The sequence below is a fragment of the Capsaspora owczarzaki genome, assembly GCF_000151315.2.
Source record: "Capsaspora owczarzaki ATCC 30864 unplaced genomic scaffold supercont2.10, whole genome shotgun sequence".
NCBI lineage: Eukaryota > Filasterea > Ministeriida > Capsasporidae > Capsaspora > Capsaspora owczarzaki.
The window spans coordinates 175,259-200,915 of NW_011887301.1; the positions used below are offsets into that span (position 1 = coordinate 175,259).

A 25,657-nucleotide genomic window follows, 5' to 3' on the forward strand; every position below is an offset into this window, starting at 1 on the left:
AATATGGCGGAAAATGTTCGCCTGCGTCCAATGCGCCGAGCCCGCGAGCAGGCACCCGATCATGATGATGATGCACCCGGTCGTATTTCGCAACGAGCGCGCCTCGATAGTCCCGATCAGGCTGTGCAGGCGCCTCCCGCGCTGGTGGATCTGTCGCACCGGCCAAATCACCTTGGCTTTGTCCCCGCGATGTTCCCGTCCCAACACCTGTTCATCCAATAAACATACATGTTGCATACATCAATTTCTGCATAACGGAAGGGACTTCGGACTCGCCTATCCAAAGTGCCGCCGTATGGCTGTTTGGCTGGGTTGAGCCTCCATCGGGCCCTGCGGCCACCCCTGCGCGATTCTGTCCCGCTTCTTGCCAGAAATAGGAAGATCTAACTCGATAACATAGGCACCGGTGAGAGATGGTCCGCCTGGATGAGTATGGTCGCGACCAGAGAGGCCGTCCGCCTGAATATGAACAAGCGTAATGGTCGTCCAGCAAAATGAGCGAAACTGCCACGCGATACCCTACCAACCCATCGCCCGCCGCCGACCTCTCCGTCGCACCTATATATTAAAAGAGTGTGTCGAGTACTTTAATGTCAAAAACTCGGGCGGCACTCGAATAGCCAGCAACTTTTATTTTGTTCATATTCAGGCGACCCCCCTCTATGTATGACTGGCCCAGGTTGTAGCATGAGGAAACCGAGTGAAATCAAGTCTCGCCAATCCCGTTCGCCTTCTTCCCAAGTGCACAAATAATTCACACAAGTAAATTAGAAGTGGAGTTGGGGTCGAAGAAGCCAACAGGACGGCGCTGTGTCATGGGCAACTGGCGATTGTCGGGGCAATTGACGAAAAACTCGTTCCCTCGCGACCTGTTCGATTTGCATGCCATATTTTCTGCCATCGATTATTGATATCTATGGTATACTATCATAACATGGTGGAATGGAGGGGGGGGGCAGAACAGACCTGCAGGAATTGGAAAAAAACCAAAAATCCCAAAAAAAAATTCGAAAGCGGTCGGCAAGGTGGAAGGCAACACTGCCTCAAGCCCCCGCCATTCCCCCAAAGATCTGGTCAAAACTCTGCATCGAAATCATGGCGGTGTAGCTTGCAAAAGCACGGTTGTAGAGTTATCGAGCCGCGTTTATTCCTGCTTCCATCAGAAAAAAGGTCGAAATACAGTACTGTAAACACCCACACGCCTTCCAATGCAGATCTCCGAGCATCACAAACACACAACAACCACACCACACTATTGCGGCGCTGCTGGTGCTGCACCCTGTTGTGCCTGCTGCATCTCTGCCAAACTTTGGCCAATTCGTGTGTGAACTTCGGCAAACTTGGCAACGCATCGGTCAATGCACACCGTCTCGCCCTTGGCCAGCGATCCGTCGGCGTAATTATTGGCAATGCACTTGGTCCAGCAGCCGTGTGTCATTCTGTGAAAAATAAACACAAAAAAAAAAAACAAAGAGTCAGACGAGCGCAACAAAAGCAGTGGACGAGTAGTGAACCTTGAGTATGCCAGTATTGCATAAAAATGGGATTCGTCTACGCCCGTGTTCACTAAGATTCTGTCTTGGCCTTCGACTGAGCAAATCCTCGTCCTTCACGTTCGCTCACTCTCTCTCACGCAATCACACACGGGCTCAACGAGCAAATCCTGAGCTTCCTTGCGTTTTTGCTGACTGACTGGAACTGTGACTTGAACTGTGAGTGAACTGACTGGACTGGACTTGACTGGAACACATGGAAAAGTCAACCCTCAACCCCCTCTGCCAGCAAACCGCTCTTCCCCCACCTCCACCTCCAGGATTGAATCAAAGGTCTATGAAAGAGGATCGAGTGAGATTGGGGCGGCGCTGACCGTGAGAAGAGGTCGCTGAAGGCCTCGAGCTCCTGCTCAGCCATGGCCAGCGCTTGCTGCTGCTGGAACTGCTGCTGCTGCGTTGGTCCGCTGTTGCCTCGAAGTCGGTTCATTCGTGATGGAACAGAAATGATGATGATCAAAAATGAATGACTGTGGAAAAAAAAAATAATAATACAGTAATCGAATCATGGATCAGACAAAGAACAAACAAAGGATTGTCTCAGAAAAGTGTTGGAAGACATTTTGGGGTTTTCATTTGGATGCGCTGCGCATTTTGCCGACCTTCTGGAGGGCATAGCGAGACGCCTTGAGAACCCCACCCGTGAGAATGCCCTTGAGGCTTTGGGAAATGGCAGTGCCGGCAACGATCTGAGCGACGCCAGCGAGAATCTGCGATCTATTGGGAATGGACAAACCGCCAGACGCTTCTGGCGCAGCTCGCGTCAAGGATCTAGGTGCGTTCTGCTTGACATGCGCCAGAGCCTCCGAGAGTCCTCGTGGAACATTCTGAAGCAAACGTTGGCGTGCTGTGGGGGACGTGTCTTGCTGGAACTGCGTGGTGGGCTGCCACCTTGGAAGGCCAGATTCTCGTCGTGTGCTTAATAGAGTCACGCCATCGCGCAGATCGACCAGCAGCGGTGTCGCGTACAGCTCGACAAAGTGCTCCAGATTCGCGTCGACAATGTTGCCAACCTTGTTCGGATTCTCTCCGAACGTCATGCGGAAATCGCCAGTGTACGACAAGCCAGACACTGCGAGGCACAAGTCTCGGAAGGAGAAGGTTTCTGGGAGCGTCAATAGCGCGGCACGAGTGGCCGAAAGCAGATTCCAGTGCTGGGCGTGCAGCATTTCGACCGACGACGGCACCAAACCGCAACTGTCGACGCTCTGAGGCACAGACAAGGCTGAATCCCGCGCCAATCGCTCGTGTGTCGCAAGCGTCTGGTTCAAAGGACCGAGAAGATGCTTGGACGGCTTGTGCAAGCGGCCAGCAACGTAGAGCGAGTTCCAGTCCACCAAGTCTCGGTACAACGCCTGACTCGAGATGACGCCGTATTTGATCAGTCGCCCATTGGAAGGGACGAGCGTGTTGTAGTAAATTCCAGCTCCAGACTTGGACTGCACAGCAGTGACGCCACTTGCGCCCAACACGCGCAAGAAGGAGTAGTCTGTCGGATTTGCGCGTAAGTTGGCAGCGTGCCAGTCGGTCGGATTGTCCACGGCAAAGACAAAGTCAATCATATTTGCCTACCCAAAACAACAACAACAACAAAAACAACAAAAACAACAAAAACGAAATGGAGGTTGACAATGGTGAGTAAAGTCATGTTGAATCTCAGATTCTCAGCACCACACCCCTTCACCTCAACTCAACCGCGAGTGTCTGGCTCTCACCGATCGATCGCTGGGCGAGACCCCCTTCTGGTTGAACACACCAGACCCATACGCAAAGGCATACTGCGGTGGCTTTGGGAAGCGCGCCATGATGCGCGCGCCATGATGCTCGCGTACAGCGCTTCAGTCTCGGCGGCAGAGAGCGTCCCATTCCCCGACGCTGCTGCTGCTGTTGTTGTTGTTGCTGCTGGTGCATATGAGCTGACAGAGTACGATGCAAACGCCCGAGCGCACGATCGGTGAGCGGGACGTGCAAGTCCAGCCAGCACGCTCCAGCTGCTCAGCATTGGGGAAAAAGGGAATAAGACTGGACCTCCAGCGCATCAGCACAGACGATCGAAAATGCTCGGTTTGTGTTTGAGTGAGTGCAAGTTTATGAGCTCAGTTGCTCAGTCCAGTTCTCAGTTTGTTTCTGCTGGGATATGAGTTTGACAGGTCGTCGCTCAGTCGCAGCGGCAGCCACGAGGCGTCTGGCACCCGACCACCGCACGGGCACAAGCACTCAGGACGATCGTCACTCGACGACGAGCATGGCAAGCACATTGAACGCGGCGCAGCGACGCACTGCGACTCGGACCACGAGCGACGACGACGACGAAGACCAAGACCAAGACGATCAAGACGACGACGACCACCACCACCACCACCACCACCACCATCACAGGGGTCGACATGGCACAACAAGCACTGCAGCAGCGATGGCAATGACTGCGAGCACGCGTCCAGGGCGACGGGCACCCGAGCAGAGAACGATCAACGCAAGGGCTGCAAAGCGAACAAACGACGACGTTGCTCGCATGCAATCTCAGGACAATGGTGAAGACGATCAAGATAGTGAGAATGATGATGAAGATACGGAACAAGACACTCGAGAAGACGGACGCAATTCCGAGAATGATGCAATGGACCAAAGCTCGTACCAGTCTCGAAGCTACGTCAATCCGAGAGAAGCGCCGTCCGCGCGAACACGAAGCAAGACAACCGTGACAGAGACAAAGACAGCGGCGTTGAGCGCGCGATTCAAAGCGAAAACGCAAGGCTTGTCGGACACGACGCGCATTACCTCCAAGCGAAGAGCGGAATCACAATCGCCCGAACGCGACAATGGGAATGGGAGGAGCACGCAATCCAGAAAGCGTCCGGCCATCGTGTCCACTCCTCGAGATCGGATTGAGATGAACAAGGGAAGCGTGTCCGAGACAGAGGAGGAGCCGGATGATCGGAAAGAAGGTGAGCCGACATGGGCATGTTTGCTTTTGCTTGTCAGTCATTCGTCAGGTGAGGCCTCATCTTTGACGCTTTTTGTTGTGGTTTAGTCGTTCTGACACCAAAACAGCAAGCTCTGTCGCGATTTGGCGTCGCTCGTCTTGCTCTTGAGCTGGATGCCGTGCCGGAACATGTGCCATGCCGCGACACTGAGCACACTGCAATTTTGCGATTCTGGCACACTGCGTTGCAAGCGGCCGCCTCTGGGGCTGCGGCAACGCGATCGCTGTATATTTCTGGTGCCCCTGGCACTGGCAAAACTGCTAGTGTAACCGAGCTTGCCAAGTCCATTCCACCATGGGAATCCGAGGTAAAAAGGACTTGCCGAAAGCTTCGACTGTTGTATCAATCCATTGTGCCTATGTATTGACTTGGTTCCTTCTGTTGGCTTGGGGGATTGTTTGCATCTCGTTGACAGAATCGGCTGCCACACTCCAAAACCATCTACATAAACTGCATGTCACTGAAAGACCCGAGCGAGCTCTACGGCTGCATTATGACGCAGTTGGCCAAACTCCATGGATCTGGTACGCAGTACAGAAAGTCCACTGCGGCAGAGTGCCTTGCTGCACTCGAGCGGCGGCGTGATAGCACGTAAGTGTATTGCGATTTGTGTTGGTGCTTGTTGTCACTTTCCGATGATTCTGCTCGACTCCCTTTTCCGCTTCGCTGTGGTTGTGCTGCCTGATGGCTAATTTCGTTCATGAATGATGGCATGGTCACTTGCGCAGCACTCTGATTCTGGACGAGATGGACCAATTGGAAACGCGAACGCAAGAAATCCTGTACAAGCTGTTTGAATGGCCAACGCTTCCGGGGTCTCGGGTGATCCTTATTGGCATTGCCAACGCTCTCGACTTGGTGGATCGCACATTGCAGCGTTTAAAGGCGCAAAACTGTACGATGCGTTGTTGTTGGTGTTGTTGTTGACGAGAAATCCTGCCACTCGTCGTCATCGGTCCTCACTTGCCGTCGCATGATGAATCGAAACACAGGCCCTCCAGAAGTGCTGAATTTCCCGCCATACTCTGAGCCACAGATTTCTGGCATTATTGCTGATCGGTTGAGCGGCCTGGCCGCCCGGAACTCTGGCGCTGTGATTGACCCTGTTGCAATCAAACTGTGCGCTGCCCGCATTGCTGCGTCTTCTGGGGATGTACGTAAGGCGCTTGATATTTGCCGAAAGGCAATCGCAGCGGTCGAGACCGAGGTCCGAGTCGGCACGCTGGCATTCGAAACTGCCAAAGTGGACATCACCCGGATTGCCTCTACCTTTGGCTCGCGCGAGCTGGAGCGACTGCAGCGAATTCCCATCCAGCAAAAGCTATTGCTATGCGCTATGCTGGCGTCTTTTCGGGAAAAGCCAGCCGAGCTTGGCAAGGTAAACATCCAGCATTTCATCGCGTGTCTCTTTGTTGACTGTATTGTTCACTTGTCTTGCTCCTTCACTCTCGCTGTAGGTGTTCGACTCGTATTGTCAGACGTGTCGGAATCGCGGAATTGCTCCCGCGACGTGGAGCGAGTTCTGCGACATTTGCATGGCGTTGGAGAATTGCAACATGATCGTTCTCGCAAAAGCGAAAGAAATGCGCAAGCGCATGACCTCGCTGAACGTTACGCACGAAGACGTTGCGTTTGCACTGAAAGACACGCCTATCGTGCGCACCTTGCTTTCCGAGATTGAGCGCTCCGATCGCTCGCTGTCGGAGAACCAGGGCGAAATTGAGCTTTGACAACATGATTCATTGTTCCATGACATCCCGAGTGTTGTGCAATTGTTTTTTTGTTGTTTTGTTTTCTTCCATACAGACAATGCTTCAACCTAAAACAGTGCCCCAGTCTTTGCTTTTTGTTCTCAGCTTTCTCAGAAACCACACCCCAGCTCTCAAATGTCTGCACAAGCACCTCCCGCGGCCCAGCCCGAGGCCCAGCAAGCAGCAGCAGCACAGCAGCCTCCCAAGTCGCAGGTACTCTTCCGATGCCGCGTGTGCCGCGTTCCGCTGGGGACTGACTCGTGCCTGCTCGCCCACGCGGAGGGCAGGGGCCAGGCGTCCTTCCGCCCGACCAAGCGCACGCGAGCCATCCAGCAGAGCGCTCGAGCAAGCGCGGCAGGCCAGCGTGCGACGACGATGGGCGCAGATGGCGGTCTGACGGTCGTCTCGCTGCTCCACAAGACGGCCGCGTGCACGTCGCTCTTTGTCGAGCCGCTGCGCTGGATGGAGCCGCAGCTCCAGCTCTCAGGCACCAACGCCGACCCAGACCAGGCTCACGCTCATGCTGCTGGCGGCGATTCGACCACGTCTGGCGAGGCGGACGCAGAACAGAGTCATGACCACGACGCCGACCACGACGCCGACGCTGGCGATGGTGATGGTGATGACGACTTGCACAATCCTTACGCAACGTTGCGCACTGCGTCTGGCAAGGCTTACACAGACTTTACCGACGACGATTACGATGAAGAGAAGCCACAGCCGCTCGTCTATGAGGGCAAAGTCATGTGTCCGAACGCGAAGTGCGCGAGCAGGTTGGGTTACTTCAACTGGTATGGTAAGTGAACCAACACGAGCGAGCTGACCGGCCTTGGAATCACCAACAACAGCTCACAACTCACATCGATCGCTGAATTACACTGCTTGAACGAACGCAGGTATGCAATGCTCTTGTGGCGCTTGGGTCACCCCCGCATTCCAGATTCACAAGAATCGCGTCGATTTGATCGACGACCAGACTCTCACCCCGCTTCGCCCAACGTCCTACCCCAAGCCACCGGCCTCCACCACTCCCCAAGTTTCACAGAGCGAATCGCCTGCATCTCAACCTTAGCGTGGGTTGCAGAGTTGTATGAGTCCAATAAAACAGTTCATTGTTTTGCCGCTCAAGTTGAACATTGTATTGGAAAAGAGGGTGAAGTTTTTTGCATCGCACCGGACTCCCTCCCTCATGAGGCAGATGCTGTCGACTTGCCACCTTCAACCTTCAAGAAGAAAGCGACTCGGCACAGGAGCGCTTCGAGCCCACCCACTCTGCCAAATTCTCGAGCGCGTCACGCTGGCTTTGGGACAGCGCGGTGAACGCCTTCTCACCAGCAGCCTTGACGTCTGCCTCGCTGGAAACCAGAGACTTGGAGGCAAAGCTGGCAGCCGGCAGGTTGCGGCGATTGGCTTGCAGCTGAGACTCCAGGCTGCGCAAGAGCTGCGCAAAGCCGCTGGCTGCCGAGGAGATTGGTGCGCGAAGATCAGCCACCTACAAGAAAAAAAACCAAATGGGCACGTGAGTCAATGAGGCTGCGCTGAAACCTCAAGACACTGAGCAGATTCAAAAGCCATACCGAAATGGCAGGCGAGCCGTCCGTCGGCTTCTTGCGGTTCTTCTTGCCAGCGTTGGCAATGTCCCCAAGAACGCGAGCAAACGCCGAAAGGAAGACGAGCGCATCTCCAGCCACCTGTCAGGACACGAACGGCAAAATCAAGAAATCAGCTCAAACTGCCGCGCGAATCAAAATTGTACAGTTGGACGATTACCTCAAGTTGGCCGGCGGCGCGCTCAAAGAATCTCTGGCCAATCGACTCTGGAAGCGGCGTGGAGGCGATGGCATTGGTGGCAGCCTCAGCCGCAGCGGTAACGCTGGAGATGAAAGCGGTAGCACTGGCAGCAGCGTCGGAAATGCTCGCTGCAGCGCCAGCAGCTTCACCCGAGGATGCAACGTATGCCTGCAGGTGCTGGGCAGCCTTGCCAAACTCGAGAACAATCTTTGCGTGCACGAGGGCTTGCTGGGTGTTGGCTGGTGTTTGGCTGAGGCGCAGGCTGGAAGGCACAGCAAAGGACTGCTCGGCGATCGCAGAAACAGCAGCCTGCAACTGCTCAAGGGTGGACTGGAGTCGGGCCTTGTCGCTGGCAGCCGCAAAACGCAGAGTGTTGAACGTCAAGGTTGACAGACGAACCCAGGCAATCTGTGTGTCGCAAAGTGGTTTTAAGTTGGTCAGGGGTTTTCTAGTATTTGAAAGAAAGTCAAACTTTTTGTTCTGTCCACTTGCCTTTTGTGCGCGAAGAGTTTCCAGCTGCTCCTTTGTCGGGCGGCGAGCCTCGGCCTCCCAGAAATCCATGACGTCGTGATCGCGGTTGTCAGACAGATCGTTCAAGACTACACATGCAGAAAACGCGCAAAGCACCATGAGGAGGTGGAAATCTTCTCTCTTGTTGAAGGTTTGGGTGGTGCGGAAAAGGAGCTGCGTGGAGTTCACCAACCTTCAACTGGAAGCGGCAACACACGGATGAACTCTTCCAGCTCGGATATTTGCCCGTTGAAGCCGGTGCGCAGGCGCAGCTTGGCATCTTGACAGCGAACAATGGCGCGCTGCAGAGAACGATTCGTGCGAGAAGTAAATTCCATAAACTCGAGAACCTGCGGAACACCAAAAGAGATCAGAGAAGGATGAGCGATTGAAACCCGCAAAAAGCATCTCCGCCCTCAAATGAATCAAGCGAAAGCGCGTACCTTTGAGAACGTCTGGTGACGGTAAGCGTTGATGACCATCTCGGGGAGCTCCTTGCCTGCGCGCTCAAAGTAGCTCAGCACCATGCGGTGGAAATTAACACCCTCCGCCATGTTTGCGCAACTGAGAAGGTGGTCTGAAATAACGTAGCTGCACAAGGGATGAAGGTTAGTCTTTCGTCTCGTACCCAATCGTTGTCTGACTCACCTCAGTGTGTCTTGCTGCACATGACGTGTCTCGAGCTCTTGGTAAAGCGCCAGCGCAGGGGCAAGCGCGCCTGTAGAAAAAAGGCAATGGAACGATGCCGGTCAATAAATTGAGAGCACAGCTTTTGCCGATCTGCATCGCTTTCAAGGGTACGTACCAAGCTTGACATAGCACTGAACCAGGAAAAGCTTGAACTGGAAGTTAAACTTGCTGCGAACAACGCCGAACTGAAGGAGGGCAATAATGTCGTAAAGAACGGATCGATCACCTGGGGAGGCAGGGGGGTTGTCAAATACAAGAGGCAACAAATATGAGTGGTCACTACAATTTCTCGAGCATGCAGAAATTTTGTGCAGAGGCGACGTTACCAGTTGCTTCGTGCAAATCGAGCATGACCAGCGTTGCAAGGAGCGCGTAATCATCGCTGTACTGTCGCTCGGTCTCCTTCAGAGCGGAGCCTGATCGAGAACATCAATGAGGATCAAATGACAGATGCGATCAAACCTGAGCCCGCGTCTCGTGGTGGTTTTCTCTCGCTCAATGCCCTCCTCTTACCAAATTGAAGCCCGGCGTGGTAGCGCGAGACAAGGTCGGCAACCAGCTCTCGCTGCTGCTCCGGCGTCATTGCGGTATGCAAGCCCATCCAGCGAGCAAGCTGCACGGTGCAAATGTGCTGGCGCATGCAATCGGCCTGCGTTGCCTGTTCAAAAGCAAGACCAAAAAAATTCAGCTGGTATTCAACCTTCACAATCAAAAATAACGGCAGAGACGGCATACCACGGGAGCATCCTTCGGACACGCCTGAACCTGCTGAAGCATCTTCTCGTGCAATTCCTTGGCAGCGTCAGGAGACAGCGTCCCAACAAAGCCTCGCATGTCGTCAAAGCAACACCACTTTGCACCGAATCGCGCAAAGTAGGCGGCCAGAAGCTCGACAAGGGAAGCTGCAGGCAAACCACATCAAGCGCACAGTGACCAGCGGTCAATCAGAAAACCAGAAGCGCCAAAAAAACACAATTGCGAAACAATGACCTCGCGTACCTGCGACCGAGGCTACTGGCAGCCCGGCAGACACTCGCTGCTGAGAGAGACGGAGGAACTCGAGCTGCGCAAGGAAAGGACCTCGGTGAACAACCTTGGGACCAGCACCTGCCGAAGGAGCAGTCTCCTCAGCCACGAGCTTGGACACGAACGACCAAGCATTCTCCAGAGTCGCCACATCGGGCGAAGCAGCCGCATGCTCGAATGTGTACTTCAAGTACAGCTTGAAGAATGACCACTGATCGCGGTGCTCTGGGGCTTCCAACAGAGCTTGGAACTTTGATGCGGCTTCCAACAGTCGTCCGGCCGACCCAAGCGCCTCTGCGACTCGCTGATCGCGGGCACTGGATGATTTGATGAGCGAGGCGAGCTCGGGTTGCTCCAGCCACTTGAGCACATCAGCATGCTTGCCCTGACGCTCAAACGCTTGAAGGTAGAGATCGAGATCTTCCTCGCTCGCCAGAAGCTTTTCGTTGGTCGCCTTCTCGAGGATCTTTTCGAGCAACGGGAAGAGCATCTTGCTGGACAAGCCCGCTTGGATGTTGGAGGGCAGCATTGCCTGCGTGTGCATCGGAGCGACAAAACAAAACCGCGTGAACGTTTTTGCCCAAAAAAAAAACTAAAAGAAAAAACCTTTGCAGCACTCCTTCGTTGATCAAGCGTGTTACCTGAGCAAGAAGCGACATTGCAGACCACAGGTAGTATCGTGGCAGCTTGAATGTCTTGTACATTTGCATGGCAACCGCCTGCTGGCGCTTCGGATCGTTGATGCGAACGAGGGCCATGAACAGGTGCGCATTCAACTCTTCGTTGAGCGGCGAGTGCTTCACGGCAACTTCGTACACGCTTGGGATTTGATCAAACTGGTCCATGTCCCGATACGCATGAGTCATCGCCTGCAAGGTCATCTCGTCTGTCGGACCAACGACTTTGAGCTCGTTGAGCAGCGCGAGACCTTCGTCGCGCTTTCCGAGTCGCTCGAGCGCAATTGCCTTAAGCGCCTGCAACAACAACAACAATAAGAGTTCAGCCATGAATCAAGTCAGGTGTGAGTTCCGATGTGAGACTGAGCGATGGAGAGAGATTGGAGCAAGCGATCCATGATCCGACTCGTCCGTTCGCCCCTCAGACAAAATCAAGCAATCCCCATCTCTGTCCTCTCGGGCAATCTTGGTTTAGCCTGCACAGTGAGGGAATGGCCGGTCTCGAGCTCTGAGTGAGACTAGACTGCTTTTACCTTGGCTGCCAGGATGGGGTCCTTCTTGAGCACCTTGTCGGCCAGCTGGATGGCCTGCTTGTTGTTGAATGTATCAAGCGCGTCTGTTTGTGTTTGTGTTTTGTTGGGTACCAGACGACAGCGGCAGACAGTGAGTGAGTGAGTGAGTGGCTGTATGGCCATGCTGTTCCATGCACTGCGCTGATCCCATTGCGCGATTCGCCTTGTGTTTGCTCCATTCGCAAGAGCGAGAGTTAGAGCGAGAGATAGAGCGAGATGGACAAGCAACTGCAACTGGAAGGGTCGAAGGAAGAAACAGTCGAAGGGGGACAAAAGGCGTACCATAGATTGGACGAAGACGTCGCTCAGAAACGGATCGCGAAGTGCTCGCCATTGTCGCAAAGTCAAAATAGATGGAGTGAAATGGTCAATCAGAAGGATGATTAATCATAATAACAATAATGGGGGGAGGTGTGCAGTATTTTTGTTTGCAGATCCTTTGGAGCTTCTGGTTCTCCCTCTCCTCCCATCACTACGGAATCGAAATTAGTGGAGGCAAAACGAGATGAGAATAACAATGTACTGTACACAGCCATCTGCACAACTAAACAATATCGAGATTTCGACGTTGAGAAAGGCCTCGATCACGCTCTTGGCGTACGAGTTTAGTGTAGCGAGCCGTATCAAAGTCGGGACAAATGTCGATGCCAGCGCGAGGGCATAGCCACTCGAGAAAGTAGTAGAAGAGCGTGTTAATCAAGACAAACATGACAAAGAGTTTGCCAGAAACGGGACCGCAGCCATAGTACCTGGAATGCAATAAACAGGCAAAAATGAGCGTGATACCAACTCTGCCACCCTGCTCTCTTTCATCAATACAGCAGCTGCCGGTCGTACTGATGCAAGCGCTCCACAAGAGGCGACTCTTCGACACCGGAAATGTTGTCGTAAACTACTTCCGTCCGCGCTGCGACATCATTCCAATTGTACATGCTCTTGACGCGCTGGTGTAGTTGGTCGGGATTGATATCATTGATCCGTGGAATCGCCTCGCAGACTGCCCGCACAAGATCTGGCATTGCAAGTCAGAACATGAGTGTTGAGTTCAACAGAGCCCATTTCACAGCACTGAGCGACACCACTCTGCGCATTTTGGGGAACACCAGCGCCAACACCAATCAAGCGCGTCGCTCTCGCTCGCTAGCAACACAAGATCAATCAAAACGAGACAAACAACAACTGCAACAATTACCGTCGACTGTCGGCTCGGCTAAAACCATCATGTCCTCGGGAAAGACCTCGGGCACGCCACCCACCCGCGTACTCACAACCGAGAGACCACAGCTGGCCGCTTCCACGATCGCAATGCAAAATGCCTCGGTCAGAGACGTGTTGAGAAAAATGTCGCCGCGATTGAGCACGGCTCGAACACCGTTATGCGGAACGTGCCCAATGAGCGACATGCGCTCGTGCAGCTTGTGGCGCTCGCGCACCTCTTCGAGAAGGAGGCGCTTGGGGCCATCGCCACCAATCAGAAACCGAACGTTGGGATGGGCTGCGCAGACTCTTGGAATGATGGCTGCCAACAAGTCCATACCCTTGCGGTACACCAAGCGGCACACCACCACGATAGTAATCCAAGCAGGGTCGCGCTGACTCGTGTCTGGAACGAAGAGGGAAGCGTCGACGGCGTTTGGAATGACGCTCACCCGCTCTGGCTCGATTGCAGACCGAAGGACGGTGTTTTCGCGACTCGTGTGCGACACGCAGATCGCGTGGCTCACGTCCGACAGTGAGAACTTGAGGAATTTGTTTGTCAGGATGGAGCTCGCGTCGGCAAATCCAAACAAGGAGTGATCCGTGAAAACGGCCGGAATGCCCATTGTGCGCGCGTGCAGAATTGCATCGTGGCATAGCGTTGAGAATGCAGCATGGCCATGCACAATCGAGATGCGCTCTCGGACGAAAATGTTCCGCATCAACGGCAGATTCGTGAACAAGGTCGGCAGAGTGCACTGGTTGTAAAAGACAATGTTGGGCAGGTAGTACACCTTGAGCCCCATGCTCAGGACGCGCACGCCAACGCGGGGAGTCCCTGCGATCGACCCTGCTGGCTGGGATGTCTTGGCTTGGGTGGTGGCAGCAGCAGCAGACTCGGTGGGCGACGACGACGCGTCCTGCTGCTGTGGAACGGATTCGGATTCAGATTCAGACGATGGGTGCTGGTGCTTTGGCTCAATCCCGTCGTACGCGTGCGTGATGACAACGACCTTGTGGCCGCGTCGGATCAAGCACTGGGAGAGCTGATAGATGTGGTTTTCGACGCCGCCCGTGTTCGGGTAGAAAAAGTCGGAAACCATGCAAATCCGATGATGACGAGATTGAGGTTTGGAGTTCATTTTATGAAGGTGATGATGATGAGCGTTGCATTGGGCGGTGACAAAATGCAAGACTGAGATGGGTACATGAGTATGTTACAATGTATTGAAAACGGCGGGGGGGCATAACTAAGCAATAATAGAATACAATGAAATATCATCAAATCATTCCGCAGGTCGAACACCAAAAGCGAAAGGACATGGGCTGGAGATTAGATCAGCTGTGTTGGATGGAGACAAGGCATCGTTGAAAGAGTCTGTCCGAGTGAACTGTACTGGACTGTTGTTGTTGTTGTTGTTGTCAGTGCTGCTGCTGCTGGGCGAGTCGTTCGAGTCACAATCAAAGGCTTCGTCCTCTGGCTCTTCCTCTGTCACATCGCCAGAGTCGCGCTCAAAGAAGACAACAGACTCGAGATTTTCAGCCCACCGCAAGCGCTTGCGGGGTCGACAGAGGGCGCTGGCGGCGGAAGAAGAATGGAGTTGGAGATTGTCGATGGCGTTTTCCACCTCGTCGGCCGAGTCTGAGAGCCTTCGACGCAGAGAAGGACGATTGGTCTCGCAGTCGTCAGTCCGGCCAGCCGTCGTGGGAGAGCTCGGTGACGGCGGCGGAAGCGATTCCCACGAAGACTGGCGCTTGAGTACCCGTGCTCCCCGCGCTTCTGTTTCTTCTCGTTGTCGAAGCGCTGTTAGTTGCTGTGACCGCTTTCGCCGCCGCTCGAGCTTTTGCTTTAATGTCGATCTCGAAGGATAAGGGGGCTCGCGCTCGTCCTCCGATGCGGGTCCCAGTCGGTGGCAGCCGAAAAGAACCTTGGACGGCAATGGGAGAGCGCTTGCTTGCTGCGTTTCGTGCAGCAAGCTCGGTGCAATCGCCATGGCGTCGACCAGCCCTGGTATTGGGTTGGGAGAAAAAGACGCAGCTTCTGGAGCAGCAGAAGTTGCTTCGTCCGTGTGTTGCAGCAGCAATGAAGAACTCGATGTCGCCACAGGACCATCGGCAGGTGACAGGCGCATCCTCGAGTCCCGAAGCAGGACTGGATGCAACACTGGATGCAACGCTGGAATCGACAGATGAGATGCTCGCGATTTCGTCAACGTCGGGACGTGGAAACTTCGAATTGGCGGTGTGGATGGCCGCAATGCGGCGCTCGTGTCGTTGTCGTCATCCTGACTGACGGTAGGAGCATTGAGCAACCAAGAAAAACTTGAAGCGGGAAGCGTGGTTGACAGTGCGCTGCAGCAAAAGGGTTCGATGCACAAACAACAAAACGAAAAACGAGCGGGTGAGCGCTACCACTCGCATCATTTCATCATTGAAAATCAGTAAGCCTACCTGGGCGATGGGTTTTCGGCGAGTGGGACTGGTCCTGCGGTTGCGGTTGCTGTGGTGTCGGTCTGTGTGGGAATTGGCGGCGAAGGAAAGCGTCTTCGAAGTGGGCCGAGCGACTTTGCCCTCGACTGCGGCTGGGCGCCGAGCAGCGGATTTGTCAGTCCGAGCTCATTCTGTGTAACCACGGGGTGGTGGTGGTGGTGGTGGTCGAGTGCCAGAGTGGTCACTGCTGCAGGGTTGAAGGCCAACGCTTCATCAGGCTGCGTGTCGTGGTCTTGCAACAAGTCCAGCTGCTGCTCCTGGTGTGCGACCTGCGCATCGCCGGGCTTGACCATGAATTGACAGACAGGTGCGTTCAACTGCAGTGCATCGTGTGCGAGCGCAGAAGAGGCTGCCATTCAATGCCAGTCCCCACAAACGCCCTTCCTGTCAAAAACCAAAACCCAAAAAAAAAAAAAAAAAAAAAAATTGCAATCAGCTTGCAAGCGAGCGACAAGTTTCAGCACACACAAAACGCAAGACGCGCGGTCGAACCTGTGCCGCCCTGTGCAAAAGGAGAGAAAGTGCAAAACGCTTGTTGATATGAGAGCAGATCCCAAGCGAGCGAGCAGCGCACTGGTGGGGGAGACGAGAGAGAGCGAGAGACGGAGCCAAGAACCAAAAGAACCCAAAAAGAACCCAAAAAGAACACTTGAAACAGACTTTTCGCGCCAAAAAAAATGAAAAATTGAAAAATGGAACAACGCGCGAAAACAAGAAATGCAGCGAATAAATTTGGGAGCATTTTCTTTGTCTTTTTGAAATTTCTGAGAAGGCAAGGCTGGAAATTGTGCACCAAAAAAAATCTCCTCATCGCGAAAAATGTCCAGAGCCAACACAAAGCGATGCACAAAAAATGTACTGCTTTCACAAGGAAACAAACCCCAACACCCAGATCATAACTTCATTGCATCAGGGCTGCTGCGGGAGCAAACGCCTGTGCTGCCTCTTGAGCAGCGTGCACGTCAAAGTAATCGAGGGGCACAATGCTGTTTGGCCGAGCAAACAGCTGATAGGTCCACTTGGGGAAGACGCGCTTGTACAAATTCAAGCAGACCGTGTCCTGACTGACAAGCTGACGATCGAACGTCACGCTCATGTGACCATGTGTGCCTGCAGGTATTGGAAGGTGTATTCCCGAAAGCAACGCGTGAGTTGAAGGTCGGTGCTGTTGTGGAAACTAGAGTCGGACACAAGCAACAATTTCTTACCGATCGGGCCCTTAATGTGGCCTCGTCGGCCATGCTTGGTGTAAAGCTCGTGGCGCTTGTACAGATCAATATCGTCTGCAAAGCAGAGGTCGTCGAAACCGGACGTGTCGAGAATTATGTGTGAGTTTTGGTGCCAAAACAACAAAAAAACGAGAAAAACCAAAACACAGAATGACAAAAGCTCCACATACCGCGGTTGAAGAACATGAAGCGAATAACTGCCGAGCGGCGGTTGATCTTGTACGGCACGCCAGACAGGATAATGCGCTTGAGCACAATACGGTCGGGATCGACGCTCAGCAGCGTGCCCGAGCCAACGTACGGCAGCGAGCCATCAACCTGCGCCTTGAAAACAAGGACTGGCGCCGTGGGATAGACCAGTGGGCAGATGATGGTGGCAATCGTGAAGCGGCCGAGATGCAAGAAACGTTCCATCTTGTGCTTGGATCCGAGTGTGTGCGTTGAATAGATCGGCTCGGCGGTGAATCGACGGAAGCCGACTTGGAACAACAGGGGCTCCTGCAGCCAAAACAAAAAGTAACAATGAACAACGAGCAAGTTCAAGAATGAGATGAAAGGCAAACGTAGAGAGCACACTTGGAGATGAGAGAATCAATCACAAACCTTCGCTCGGATGGGAGCCTCGAACGAGCCGGTGCGCTGGATGGCAATGTTGCACACTGACATTTTGTTTTCATGCTCGAGGAGGCCAAAGAGCAGGAATGGGATTTCTGGGCGGTAGTCCTCTGCATCACAAAACAAAAATCGGAATTGGGCAATAGTGAGGACTGGCGAAGGGAAACAAGTTTGAGTGCCGCTCATGACATACCAAATGCCGCGACAGGCACGTTTTGAATGTGGACAGTAATGTACGATCCAGACTACAAGTGACAGTTACCAAATGAGCATTGTGCCAAAATGAGCATTGAGCCAGATGAGCCCAAATAAGCACAAACCCAAAACTCACCTCGACGCCCTCGTATGACTGCAACACGCGCTTCTTGGTTCGTTCAAAGTCTTCAAATTGGAAGATGCGTGCATACTCCAAAGGAAGGTTTTCCTTCGGGTCCCAGGGCGATGCTCGGAAGCTCTCGAGGCCACGGTACCTGACAAACGCAAGAGCAGCGGGTTAGAATGCTGCCAGACCGCACCAGCAACGCTGTAGACATCTAGAGGCGGGGGTCATACTTTTGGAAACGAATATACGCTTGAACATCTCGTGGTGTATCAATTTCGTCGGGGAAGTTGGTGTCTTCATCCGCAGCTTGCTCCTTCAAGCGTCGGCGGTGCTCAAGTCTGGCAGTCATCAGGCAACAAGTCAGAAAGATTCGATGAATTCCCAGCGTACAAGCTAGGACAAAGGAAACGGCAAACAACGAGCCGAAACAAGGTTAACTACAAACATGACGACACATGACTTACTGCTGCTCTTCGTCGTCAAAGTTCATCTCGGCATCGTACTTGGCATCGGCAGTTTCTTCAACAAGGTCTTCGTACTCTTCCTCGTCCTCGTCATTGCCACCATCCTGCATTGCGTCGCCACCATCCATGGCGTCGTCATCAAACTCTGTGGCCATGGCCATGGCGTTTTCGTCGTCCTCATCGCCGCTGTCTTCGTCGCCGTTGTCGTCTTCGTCGCGATCGCCGTCTTCGACAATCCAGGCGGCTTGGTACTCGGATGTTCCCTTCGGGACACGAAGCACACGGGGGGCGCGCTGTTGGCGGAGCGCGGCTTTCATCTCTTCGACAGTGGGCCAGGTCTGGTGTTGACTCATTGGGTCGGGCTCAATCTCTGAAACGAGCGACTGCTGCTGCTCGGCCGAAGGACGGGCCAGAATGCGATTGCCATGCTCGTCCACCTCCTCCGTCTCGCCTTCAGTGTCCATCTGGGCAACGTTCTGCTGTGATTGCTTCTTGCCCGTCGCGTTGCGTCGGTTGAGCGAGTAAGGGTCGTTCGGACCATCGATGCGTCCGATCTGAAAGTCGCCAAAGTTGCGCAAGTGCACCAGGCCGTTCACATCGAGCGAGCGGCCGCGAAGGAAGCCCGTGACGCTGAGAATGCCCGTGCCGGCGGTGCTGTCGGTGACGGAGAATCCGACGTGGTCGGCAAGCATGTACGGATGACGATCGCGCCAGTGAATCGTCTCGATTCTGCTGTCGCAGAGGTGGCGAACGAGCAAGCTGGCTTCCGAGTCAGAGTCGAAAGCAAACAGCTTTTGCTGCTTGCTAAACCGCGACGAGGCGTAGCTGAGCAAGAATTTGCGCAGATCGGCGCGTCGGCGCGGCGGAACCTCTTCCAGATTGTTGACGGCAAAGCTAACGGAAGGGACGCCCTGCGAGCGCACGTTGCTGATGAGCAGCTCGCCAGCCTCGCTCACGGGTACAGAGTGAGACAGCACGAACAGCACCACGTCAGCACCGATCGCAGCGTCGCACTGCGCAAACAGGTCGTTCGGCGAGGTGACGAGGGTGAGGCGAGACTTGAATTTGGGAACGGCCACTGTCACGACAGCGCGCGAATCGATCGCATCCTCCTGTGCAGACACAACCATGCCCGAGTCGGACACTGAGGCCGCGGCGGCGTCGTTGCCCTGGATGTGCTTGATCAAGGCAGCGCGCACCTGACGCGCATCGACGTCTGCGCACAGCGGCAGGATTGCCACAGTGACTGGAGCGCCGTCGCCCTGCCCAATACCTCTCCGCTGGGCGAGCGCCTCGATGCGCTTAGCCTTCATTTGCTGCTTCAGGTGGTTGCGTCTGTCCTGGCGCTTTGCGTCCGACGAGCTGGTCGATCGCTTGCTCGTTCTTGACGAGTTGTCGTCAATCATGCGGCCTACAAACGGAGCAAGGCGAAACGGAGCAAGTGAGTGAAGGGGTTTTGTTTTTGTTTTTCCCGTCGTGCAGTGCGTTTCTGTTCCCCCCTTGGAAGCAGACTGGGGGAGGTGGTGGGGAGTGGTGTTCTTTCGCACATGTAGAGTTGTTCGTTGTGAGTCTGCTGAAACAGTCCGGAGCCGAACATCCAGATGTCGGGTCAGAGAGACCATGTGTGAATGGCAAAGGTCCACATGGTTCGCTTGCACACTCACAAGCCACTTGGTGGAGCCGCTTCTGAGCTCGCCTCGTCGATGCGATGTGGTCAGGGAAAGACAGCAAGAATCGCCCAATGCAAGAAATGGCAGGAAGTCGCCGCCAGGAGCAGTGCGATCGTCGGGGATGGCGCAACGCGGCCTCACTGCAGACCAAAGCCCCCTCTCTCTCTCTCTCTCCCACCCCCTCTCCCCTTGCCCCGACGACGAAGCAGTCCTCGAGATGGTCGGGTTGACTGATTTCCCGTACCTTTGTTGGCGGTGTCGAGGACGCCCTTCGCGCGATGGCGACCCGTCTTGTGCGACTTGTTCTGCTGCTTGAGCTTGCCCGGCCGATGCGATGCGCCGTCCATTTGCTGCTGTGGGTAGAGTGAATGAGAACTGGTTTCGTTCGCATTCAGAATTAGCAAGAGCAGTAGCACGTCTCTATCAGAAAGCGGAATCCTATCTCGACAGCAGCAGTACTCAAGTCTGAGCGAGTGAGCATCTCGTGTTTGCTCAGTCTCTCTTCTTCTTCTTACAGTTACCAGGACGGTGCAAAATGCCGCTTCCGTCGATTCGACCGCGGGTCATGCCGCAGACGCCCATTCAGCTGTATCGGTTTTGCTTGGGCTTGATTCGACACATGCCGCCAGTGTTCCAGCGTCGCACAAGGTGAGCCAACAAAACGAAACACAAACCATTGAGGCGATCGTCGTCAAAATTTCTCAACGGCTGCAACGCGCTTTGCCCATCTTGTGGAATAGAGCTATTGTGCGCGATATGATTGTCATCAACGGACGGCACGCCAGGCCGCAGGACGTCCCGCGGCTCGTGCGCGAAGGCGTCGACCACATGGAAAGCTTCTACCTCGTCTTCACCGCCAAGCCAGAGACCATCCTGCAGCTGTTCTATGCAGAGAATGTGCTTGGATCTGCGAGTGCGGCGTCGTCAGCCCCGGCGTTCAAGCAGCCAGACCAAGGCCGCCCAAACGAGACCACGCCCATGCAGTAATCCACAAGCCAAAAAGTCTTGGCGCGCCAAATCGCATGCTGATCGATAGGCGTGCATGGACAACAAGAAGGCTGCAGGATATACAGTACATTGGGATTGGGATTGTTTGTACCAGCAATGCGGCTCCGGAATGCCAGTTGGTTGCTGGCCTCACGGAGTGGTCCTCCTGTGTTCCTGCTCTGAGGCTTTCGATTGCCCTCCGTGGTGATGGATCGATGCTACTGGGCACACTAGGTCATTGAAGGGTATCTGGTGGTACACAGTTTTGTGTTCAAAGCCAATTTAACTCAAGAATCAAGTTTGGCACAAGCTCGATGGCAGTCCGCTGGTAATCCCGAGTTGGAAGCCAGTGTTGCACTCTTTCAGTGCCTATGTTTACACACCTTGGTCGGTTGAGGCTGAAACTTGCCTCAACATTGTCGAGAAATTGCAAACTGTATTCCAACTGAAGACAAACTGCCATGCACAATTCTATTCCAATGAGTGTCATCAGACGTATCCAACATAAAGCAAATCGAACATCACATCAAAGAGAGACCGGCGGGGTCGAACTTGAACAACTTGCCAACCCTCGCGCACTTGTCGGAGGATGGGAGTATCGCCAATGGTCGAATCGACAAGCGTCGGTTTTGCAACACACTCAAACTCTCCGATCCGCTCCTCCTGCTTGAAATTATAATAATACTGTATCGGTCTCGTATTATCAACAACAGATCCAAGCGAGACGACAGAACGGCGGAACGAACGGCTCTTTCGTAAAAACGCTGCTTCTGCAGATGATTGCGCAAAGTCATTCTCTCGTTCTCTCACTCGTTCTCGCGTACTCTATTTTTTTTATTTATCTTATTCTTTCTAGTTGACCCCTCAGTCATATTACTCTGCATCGACATGGCTCGGCCCGCAGTCACAGCGCAGTACCTGCAGCAGTTTCTAACCACGATCGAGTCGCTGCCATACGATCTTCAGCGCAACTTTACCCTCATCCGCGAGCTTGACGCGCGCACCCATGGTACCGTCATGATGATTCCTGTGTGTCTCTGTCTGTGTGTCTGTGTGTCTGCGTCTGTATGTGGCAGGAGGCAAGCCGAACAGGTTCTGCTCAGTCCTCCACGCTCCTAGCAGTCCGCTCGAGTGCTCGAACAAGCCAGGCACTCCATCTACTGGGTGGGAGGAGGGTCTTGCTCTTGCATGCGCCGCACTTGCACTCGGCGGAGGGGGGGGGGCAGCCAGCGCGCAGAAGTCGAGGTCGCCCCTTGCGCATTGCTCACAAAAAAAAAAAAAAAAAAAAAAAAAGGCGCCAATTTTTTTATTTATTTTTTTTTTTTTTCAATGGCTTTCGTTTGGCTTTCGTTTCATAGCTTTGAAAAACGTTGAATGTTTGACAGTTTTTGATTTTGACAGCTTCAGTTTGCGGTTATTGCTCGTTTGACTCAGAGTGTGAATTTTGTATGCATGAATAGAGGCGTTGAGGATGGTCGAGCAGCTGTGCCCGGCGCTTGCAGACAAGTCGCTGCCGCAGGACGAAATCATCCAAAAGATCCGCGGCATCCAAGAGCACTTCCGCCGATGCCTGGAGTTTGGCGACGACAAGATCCAGATTGCTGCTCAGAGCTACGAGCTGGTACGTCAAAAGCTTGTGCTTGGCTCAAAGTTCCGGCTTCCACATCTCACCTTTTCACTGTCACACAGGTCGATAAACACATCCAACGACTGGACGCTGACGTGGAGCATGTCCGCCAAGTTGCTGACATTGACCACGACGACGGCAACGCACGCAAAAGTATGCATGGATGATTCATCGATCGGGTTTCCTTTGCTCTGTGTTTCTCATGTTGTTTTCTCCCTCTGTCTTTTTTTTTCCCCGCACCGCCCCTCTCCGCCCAATCTGCAGAAAGCCGTATGTCCGTCGAAGATGACCGCAGCTCAGGATATGGCAAAAAGCTTAATCGAGCCGCGCAAGGCAGCAAAGCAAACGCCAAGGACCAAGCGCCGCCATTGACAGTTGGAGCTCACGCCGCGGCACTGGCTGCCCGTGCTGGTGGTGCACGCCAACTCGGTAACAATAATCGTGGCACAGCTCGTTCGCCAGGCGTTGACGTGGACATGCCAGTCGACCCGAACGAGCCCGTGTATTGCGTGTGTCACCAAGTTTCTTACGGCGAAATGATTGGCTGCGACAATCCCGATGTATGTCATTGGATGGGGGAAATGCTGTTGGAAAGCTTTTTGCCAGTTGCCAGTTGGAAGCGGATGAGTCGTCGTTCATGGTTTTTGCGGCTCAACTCACCGCTCCCCCTGACTATTTTTGTTTAGTGTATCACCGAGTGGTTCCATTTCCAATGCGTCAATCTCACAGCCAAGCCCAAGGGCAAGTGGTACTGCCCACAGTGTACTGAGCTTAAAAAGAAGGGATTAATCAAATAGTGTTATGTTGTTTGTAGTTTTCGTTGTCGTTCGTTAAACAAATGTTCATCCACTGTTGTTTTTTTTTTTGTTTTGTTTTTTCACGAATTTTGGCTGTGAATGGTGTTGGAAAACAATAGGCTAGGTTGCTATTGGGTCGCTATTGGGTTGTTCAGGAAAAACGTATTATTTTGTTTTTGTCAACAGAAAGCGAATGAACAGGTACAAACAAGGCAGAGGGACGTGGAAGTGGGGAGCGGGGGGGGGGAGAATAGAGTGGAGTCTTGGAGACTCGACACTTTAGGGCGTTATCAGAAAAAGTACAGGCAGACAACAAAACACTGTCGAGTTTTTTTGGGGGGGTTTTACTCGTCGTGCATGGCGGTGCCTTTAACCTCGCCGTGTTGGCGTGCCTCGTCGAGGTCGTGCTTGGTCTTGTCCTCGAGAGCTCGGATGTCGGCCATCGTCAAGCCGTACCAGTGATCCATCCAGCAGAAAAGCTGTCGGTGGAAGTTGTGGAAAATTTTGCGCTCAGTCTTCATGGTCATGCTCTCCACTCGAGATTGCAAGCCCCACCACTTGAACTCCATGGAGACAAGCTTGTAGGCGGTCATGAGAGGCTCGGCGGTTGACTTCCAGTTGGCAGCAAGCTGGCCGCGGCCAGTCTTGGTCGACTTGAAAAGGGCAGGGTCTTCCGACTCCTTGTAATCCTTGCGCTCGACGGGGTCGTTCACAATGTCAATCTGAACAACCTCGACCTTCTTCCACTGGTCCAGTGGCAGTTGGTGAACCTGGCGAGAGTGCAGAATAAGCGATGGGATTTCAGCACCAAGTGGCACAGTGGCACAATGTCACAAAGTGCACCCATATCTCAGCAAAAAAAAAAACATACATTGTCGATGGTGGGCTGGCCAGGCTTGTGCCAGGTCTCGATGGTGAGGGAAAAGTTGTCCTTCATGTAGTCCGGGTTGCTCAAGACGGTTTTGCAGTACGGGTAGGCATTCCAGGCCTTCTCGTGGATTTCGAGCGAGCCCTTTGGCGCGATCGCCTTGATGAATCGGGGAACCTTGCTTGCCAAGTGGTAAATCTTGTGAGTGTACTGGCCCTTGCCGCCGGGCAGGGAGGGATCGTCGTACGGCTCGTTCTTGAGCACCTCGATACCGTCACCACCGCCTATTTGTGTTTGTGGGGGGGGGGCGATTGATTCAAGGGGGTTGGGTCAGAAGTGAGTCCAGTGTGCACGAGTCAAGTGGAATTGAGTCGAGTCGAGTGTTCCGGTGGGAAGGAGGAGGAAGAGAAGCAGAACTGCGTTGTCGAGCGCTCGTGCAACTCGCAACGAGCGTCTCCTCTTCCAAAAAGGGGGGAGGCAATAGGACGAGTGGTACATCGTCTATGTGCTTCGACAAGTGACGTGCGTTCGTGGCATGGCAGTGTGGGGTCACACCCAAAGTGCTGCTTCGCTGACGTTCGACTTTTACATTGGATTTTTTTTTTTTTTTTTTTTTTTGGTTCTGAAGTGGCTGTATGAACCGCTCGAGCTGCTCGTCCAAACGTGAAGCTGTGACGTTAGTGGATTGGGTGTCGCACTCGTGATAAGCAAGTACTGCAAGCAGCGTCAGAGTGTCGTGAGGAGGGGCAGGGAAGGCTCCACGAGAGCCGGAAAGCGCAATGGAGCGAACAATTGAGAAAAGGAGGAAAAAACGAAAAAAAAAAAAAAAAAAAAAAAAAGGAAAATGCTTCGATGACGAACAGTGAAAACGCATCACAGAGACGACCGGCAATCGCGGCAGAGCACAATGCAACAGCTTCGATAGCAGTGATAGTGATGTGACGGGCGTGTGTGAGCGGCAATGTTGAGTCCGTTTGGAATGGCGAGAGAGTGCAAACGAGTGTGGATTGTATTTGGGGAAAAAAAAAAAAAAAAAAAAAGAGATCAGCCCAAAAAAAAAACCGCTGCGTTCGACCGAGCAAAGTTGAATAAACGAAGCAAGACGAGCCAAGCGTTGGTGGAGCTGGTTGGAATTGTGGAGACATTGAGGTGAGGGTGTAGAAAGAGATGGAAGGCGGGGTGCGACTGAGCACGTTCAAGATGACAAAGAAGAAGAGGAAGAGGATGAGCGAACGAGATGCGGTTTTGCACGAGGAAAAAAAAAAAAAAAAAAAAGGCAGTCGAGTTCGACCGCGACCGAGGTGATGCAGTCTCGGCACTGGGAGATGGAGCGCGCGTTTGCTTGTGAGCGAGGTGGCTTTTGCAATGCGATGGCAGAGGTGTGGCAAGGGAGAGAGTATTGAAAAGGAAGCAGAAACAGCGAACCGAAAAAAAAAAAAAAAAAAAAAAAGGAAGCCATCACCGAACGGAAACATGTCAACGCAGCAGCCACTCGACGAAGGGGGGCTATGTCAGCGGTGGTGGAGAGAGAGCGAGAACGTACCGGTCTCGTTCTTGCTGGCCTCGGCGACAGCGTACAGCTGGGCAACTTGGTACTCCTCAACGGAAATCGGGAGGGGAACGCGGAACTCCTTCACTAGCATTTGTTGTACAGTCAAAAAACCAAAATAATATGAAAAGACTGTTTCAGACGACGATCGCCGAAAAGAGAAACAGCGTAGGTCCAACGGTCGGACTTTGGCAACAAGGTATGCAGTGCCGTGAGTCGACAGCATAGTTTCGAGTTTTGGAATAAGAAATTGGGGGCTGTGAATGGTCGGAAGAATGGGTAGAAACCGAA

At 53.5% G+C, this 25,657-nt stretch overlaps 11 protein-coding genes across 11 annotated transcripts; 4 read left to right on the forward strand and 7 right to left on the reverse strand.

Annotated features, from left to right (window-relative positions):
* Positions 1 to 1,122: 1,122 nt before the first annotated feature.
* CAOG_05856 (hypothetical protein) lies at positions 1,123 to 2,013 on the reverse strand. Its single transcript, XM_004345396.2, has 2 exons — positions 1,868 to 2,013; positions 1,123 to 1,439 (listed from the first exon to the last, which is right to left on the reverse strand). The coding sequence occupies exons 1-2, from the start codon at positions 1,978 to 1,980 to the stop codon at positions 1,253 to 1,255; spliced, it is 300 nt and encodes a 99-aa protein (XP_004345446.1). The 5' UTR covers positions 1,981 to 2,013; the 3' UTR covers positions 1,123 to 1,252.
* An 11-nt stretch (positions 2,014 to 2,024) lies between these two features.
* Positions 2,025 to 3,297, reverse strand: CAOG_05857 (MMP37-like protein). Its single transcript, XM_004345397.2, has 2 exons — positions 3,266 to 3,297; positions 2,025 to 3,118 (listed from the first exon to the last, which is right to left on the reverse strand). Exon 2 carries the CDS (start codon positions 3,110 to 3,112, stop codon positions 2,123 to 2,125), a length of 990 nt encoding a protein of 329 aa, XP_004345447.1. The 5' UTR covers positions 3,113 to 3,118; positions 3,266 to 3,297; the 3' UTR covers positions 2,025 to 2,122.
* Positions 3,298 to 3,663: 366 nt separating this feature from the next.
* CAOG_05858 (Cdc6B protein) lies at positions 3,664 to 6,357 on the forward strand. Its single transcript, XM_004345398.2, has 6 exons — positions 3,664 to 4,495; positions 4,582 to 4,841; positions 4,950 to 5,125; positions 5,263 to 5,429; positions 5,527 to 5,912; positions 5,992 to 6,357. Exons 1-6 carry the CDS (start codon positions 3,964 to 3,966, stop codon positions 6,262 to 6,264), a joined length of 1,794 nt encoding a protein of 597 aa, XP_004345448.2. The 5' UTR covers positions 3,664 to 3,963; the 3' UTR covers positions 6,265 to 6,357.
* Positions 6,358 to 6,384: 27 nt separating this feature from the next.
* Positions 6,385 to 7,399, forward strand: CAOG_05859 (hypothetical protein). The gene is made up of 2 exons (XM_004345399.2): positions 6,385 to 7,081; positions 7,182 to 7,399. The coding sequence occupies exons 1-2, from the start codon at positions 6,421 to 6,423 to the stop codon at positions 7,355 to 7,357; spliced, it is 837 nt and encodes a 278-aa protein (XP_004345449.1). The 5' UTR covers positions 6,385 to 6,420; the 3' UTR covers positions 7,358 to 7,399.
* Positions 7,400 to 7,409: 10 nt separating this feature from the next.
* Positions 7,410 to 11,900, reverse strand: CAOG_05860 (hypothetical protein). Its single transcript, XM_004345400.2, has 15 exons — positions 11,834 to 11,900; positions 11,513 to 11,595; positions 10,944 to 11,276; positions 10,276 to 10,834; positions 10,012 to 10,178; positions 9,790 to 9,934; positions 9,603 to 9,692; positions 9,392 to 9,502; positions 9,235 to 9,304; positions 9,030 to 9,177; positions 8,780 to 8,936; positions 8,569 to 8,675; positions 8,056 to 8,484; positions 7,863 to 7,976; positions 7,410 to 7,777 (listed from the first exon to the last, which is right to left on the reverse strand). The coding sequence occupies exons 1-15, from the start codon at positions 11,883 to 11,885 to the stop codon at positions 7,511 to 7,513; spliced, it is 2,832 nt and encodes a 943-aa protein (XP_004345450.2). The 5' UTR covers positions 11,886 to 11,900; the 3' UTR covers positions 7,410 to 7,510.
* Positions 11,901 to 12,057: 157 nt separating this feature from the next.
* Positions 12,058 to 13,935, reverse strand: CAOG_05861 (GlcNAc transferase). Its single transcript, XM_004345401.2, has 3 exons — positions 12,744 to 13,935; positions 12,389 to 12,563; positions 12,058 to 12,300 (listed from the first exon to the last, which is right to left on the reverse strand). The coding sequence occupies exons 1-3, from the start codon at positions 13,888 to 13,890 to the stop codon at positions 12,096 to 12,098; spliced, it is 1,527 nt and encodes a 508-aa protein (XP_004345451.2). The 5' UTR covers positions 13,891 to 13,935; the 3' UTR covers positions 12,058 to 12,095.
* A 22-nt stretch (positions 13,936 to 13,957) lies between these two features.
* CAOG_05862 (hypothetical protein) lies at positions 13,958 to 15,943 on the reverse strand. The gene is made up of 3 exons (XM_004345402.2): positions 15,731 to 15,943; positions 15,200 to 15,622; positions 13,958 to 15,100 (listed from the first exon to the last, which is right to left on the reverse strand). Exons 2-3 carry the CDS (start codon positions 15,592 to 15,594, stop codon positions 14,035 to 14,037), a joined length of 1,461 nt encoding a protein of 486 aa, XP_004345452.2. The 5' UTR covers positions 15,595 to 15,622; positions 15,731 to 15,943; the 3' UTR covers positions 13,958 to 14,034.
* Positions 15,944 to 15,965: 22 nt separating this feature from the next.
* On the reverse strand, positions 15,966 to 19,916 carry CAOG_05863 (Tsr1 protein). Its single transcript, XM_004345403.2, has 9 exons — positions 19,783 to 19,916; positions 17,869 to 19,279; positions 17,635 to 17,742; positions 17,414 to 17,552; positions 17,276 to 17,327; positions 17,071 to 17,192; positions 16,638 to 16,965; positions 16,447 to 16,521; positions 15,966 to 16,348 (listed from the first exon to the last, which is right to left on the reverse strand). The coding sequence occupies exons 1-9, from the start codon at positions 19,883 to 19,885 to the stop codon at positions 16,140 to 16,142; spliced, it is 2,547 nt and encodes an 848-aa protein (XP_004345453.1). The 5' UTR covers positions 19,886 to 19,916; the 3' UTR covers positions 15,966 to 16,139.
* A 129-nt stretch (positions 19,917 to 20,045) lies between these two features.
* Positions 20,046 to 21,041, forward strand: CAOG_05864 (hypothetical protein). Its single transcript, XM_004345404.2, has 2 exons — positions 20,046 to 20,186; positions 20,279 to 21,041. The coding sequence occupies exons 1-2, from the start codon at positions 20,074 to 20,076 to the stop codon at positions 20,523 to 20,525; spliced, it is 360 nt and encodes a 119-aa protein (XP_004345454.2). The 5' UTR covers positions 20,046 to 20,073; the 3' UTR covers positions 20,526 to 21,041.
* Positions 21,042 to 21,401: 360 nt separating this feature from the next.
* CAOG_05865 (hypothetical protein) lies at positions 21,402 to 23,004 on the forward strand. The gene is made up of 5 exons (XM_004345405.2): positions 21,402 to 21,534; positions 21,986 to 22,146; positions 22,215 to 22,305; positions 22,417 to 22,712; positions 22,839 to 23,004. The coding sequence occupies exons 1-5, from the start codon at positions 21,414 to 21,416 to the stop codon at positions 22,947 to 22,949; spliced, it is 780 nt and encodes a 259-aa protein (XP_004345455.1). The 5' UTR covers positions 21,402 to 21,413; the 3' UTR covers positions 22,950 to 23,004.
* Positions 23,005 to 23,067: 63 nt separating this feature from the next.
* Positions 23,068 to 25,498, reverse strand: CAOG_05866 (phosphatidylinositol transfer protein/retinal degeneration b protein). The gene is made up of 3 exons (XM_004345406.2): positions 25,361 to 25,498; positions 23,821 to 24,101; positions 23,068 to 23,719 (listed from the first exon to the last, which is right to left on the reverse strand). Exons 1-3 carry the CDS (start codon positions 25,458 to 25,460, stop codon positions 23,294 to 23,296), a joined length of 807 nt encoding a protein of 268 aa, XP_004345456.1. The 5' UTR covers positions 25,461 to 25,498; the 3' UTR covers positions 23,068 to 23,293.
* Positions 25,499 to 25,657: the final 159 nt, after the last annotated feature.